This window comes from Orycteropus afer, unplaced genomic scaffold, assembly GCF_000298275.1.
Source record: "Orycteropus afer afer isolate SDZICR_OR568_19922 unplaced genomic scaffold, OryAfe1.0 scaffold00171, whole genome shotgun sequence".
Taxonomy (NCBI): Eukaryota; Metazoa; Chordata; class Mammalia; order Tubulidentata; family Orycteropodidae; genus Orycteropus; species Orycteropus afer.
Window position 1 is genome coordinate 4762107 of NW_006921758.1, and position 2865 is coordinate 4764971.

The 2865-nt window shown below is 44.6% G+C and overlaps 1 protein-coding gene across 1 annotated transcript in view; it reads right to left on the reverse strand.

Annotated features, from left to right (window-relative positions):
• PYROXD1 (pyridine nucleotide-disulphide oxidoreductase domain 1) overlaps positions 1-1832 on the reverse strand; it is a 37993-nt gene extending 36161 nt beyond the window's left edge. The window contains exon 1 of the mRNA XM_007946785.2: positions 1749-1832. Within this exon, the coding sequence (XP_007944976.1) occupies positions 1749-1832 (84 nt within the window). The remainder of the gene's footprint in view (positions 1-1748) is intronic.
• Positions 1833-2865: the final 1033 nt, after the last annotated feature.

Here is a 2865-nt window from a genome sequence, read left to right on the forward strand (position 1 = left end):
ATATATATATATACCTATATATATATATACACATATATTTTTTTTAGAGGATATTTTCATTTGCCTTCAATGGGATGAAATTACAGCAAATCCTTAGTAAAAAACCACTCTGAATCTTAGCCTCACTTTTCCTAGCTTTGTACTGCTACTATTCTGTCTCTTTCAAATTCCTAAAACAAAAAAGCCTCATTGCCATGGAGTCAGTTCCAACTCATAGTGACCCTATAGGACAGAGCAGAACTACCACTTAAGACTACGTCATCATTCTTCACAGTGGCTGGTGGGTTCTAACTGTCAACCTTTTTGTTAGCAAATGAATGCCTTAACCACGTGTCGCCAGAGCTCCTTTCCAAATACCTAACCAGTTCATATTCTGGAAAGACAAAACTATTTTAATAACACCTTTAACAAAATTCAGAAGTTTACCTTGCTACACTGTTTCTTAATTTCTCTAGTTACGACCTCTCTTGTCACTTTAAAACTTCTTTAAAGCATTGTCTCATCTCAACCTTTATTATCTGGGTTCTATCTCTAATATGGAATCCTTGGGTGGCACAAACAGTTATGTAATTGGCTACTAACCAAAAAATTGAATCCATCTGAGGACGCTTTGGAAGAAAGCCTTGGTGATCTACTTCTGAAAGATCACAGCCATTGAAAACACTATGGAACATAGCACTACTCTGAGACACATGGTGTCACCATGAGTCAGAACAGACTTGATGGCAAGTGGGTGTTTTTTTTTTTCCTTTTTAATCTCTAATATACTACTGGAACTGAGCATGTTCAAGCACTCTAGGCACCCTGGTGATGCGGTGGTTAAGTGGTTAGACATAAAAGATCAGCAGTTCGAACCTACCAACCGCTCTGCAGTAGAAGGATGTGGCAGTCTGCTTCAGCTCTGGCCCACTGGATTCTTTTTACTTACTCTCCATCTTGAGTATATTCTTTGCATATTCCGAAATTTATCCCCCCCCCCACCTTTCTGTCCCCATTGCTAAATCAGGCCACCAAAAATTCTTTATACTACTGAAATCACTTTCAAATTGGCCTTTTTAGTTACTCTCCACCTCCATACAACGATTATTCATTATAATCAAAAAAAGCGTTCTCTAGCTGCATTTAATCCCTCGCTGGTTGTTTTACAAAACATCAGCTCACTTCAGTTTTGGAACTTCAATTTTGGGAGTTCAAAATGTAAGAGACTTAAGTAAGCACTTCTTTACCAATTAGTTACAATGCACAAAGGATTTAGCACCTAGGAAGAGAAACAAGTTCTGGTGGCGCTGTGGTTAAAGCACTGGGCTCTTAACCAAAACGTCAGCGGTTCGAACCCACCAGCCATTCTGCGGGATAAAGATGAGGCAGTCTAAGGGGCATTGCTACTGTGCTATTGGGTCGTTAAGAGTCGGGGATCGACTCGATCGCAGTGGGTTTTGTTGGGAGATGAATTCAATTGGCTTTGACAATTATTAAGCTGGCTGGCTTTTCTGTCTCGATTGCTCTGGTATTACTAGGACCACAATCTGGTTTAGCCAGCTTTGGTTTCCCCACCAACGATTTGCTCCCCATCTCTACTCCATACGCCTTGGGCGAAGCCTGAGAAGTAATCAGAACATTATCTGTCACATCTAGGGTGCAAGGACATCCAGCTATAGGAGGCACCGGAAGAAGAAGGGAGGGAGGCATCGAACGCCACAGCTTTAAGAGTCCGAGGAGAGGCGGAGCTGCCTATACTGCCGCCCTACCTGTTCCGCACAGGTGACTCCCGCGATGCCGCCTCCGACCACCACGAACTTCCCTGCCGTCGGGGGAGGGCGCGCTGCCTCCATGTTCTTGAACTTCTATTGTTTACTGAACACAGTGGAGGAGCCAAGGGAAATCCTATTTCAGGAGAGCGAGCCGCGGTGGAGCGGCGACTTCCGGTACTTGATACACAGAGTCCGACCTACGGGTCCCCAGGAGTTCATACTTAACCTCGCGTAGTCAGCGGCAAGACTGCTTTTTAGGAGTTTTGCTTAGCAGCCGAATGCAGTCCCCGCTCACACACACCCCGCCCTCGTAGATTTGATAAAGAAAAGACAGACAAATAAGACGGGTTACAAGAGGTTTGGAAAATCGCTTGTCTAAAGACAAACCACTATTCCCTTACAAAACCAAAGTCACCGCCATCCAGTGATTCTGACACATAGCGACCCCTTTTGGGTTTCCAAAGCGGTAGATCTTTGTTGTTATGTCATGGAAAGGGACCGACTCATAGCGACCCCTCCTTGTGTTTCCAAGGCGGTGTCACTGCAGAAGTAGATTGCCCAACCTTCCTTCCGAGGAATGACTGATGGGTTTAAACCTCCAGCAGAACTTCTGGTTAGCAGCCAAGTGCCTTAGGCACTACGCTACCAGAGCTCTTTAGGGAAGTAGATTACCTTCGGTGGAGTGGCTAACCTTCTGGTTAGTTGTCAAACGCTTTAGGCACTACACCACCAGCGCTCCTTAGTGTTCCTTTAGGGCATTTGTTGTTGTTGTTGTTATTTGCTGTCGAGTAGGCCCCAACTCATAGCGACCCCTCCGGCATAGCATTTATAAAATAAATTGTTGTTGTTATGTACTATCGAGTCAGACCGACTCATAGTGACCCCTCCTTGGGTTTCCGAGGCAGTATCACTACGGAAGTAGATTGCCCCATCTTTCTTCCTAGGAGCCGCTGGTGGGTTTGAACCACCAGCCTTCTGGTAACAATCAAGTGCCTTACGCACTATGCTAGTTGCTCTAAAGTTCTCATTCGTGCAAGAAATAGGAGCAGATCTGAAACTCAGAGATAGAAGGAGCTTTAGGGAACATCACCTAGCTAACCCTTCTCATTTTTCA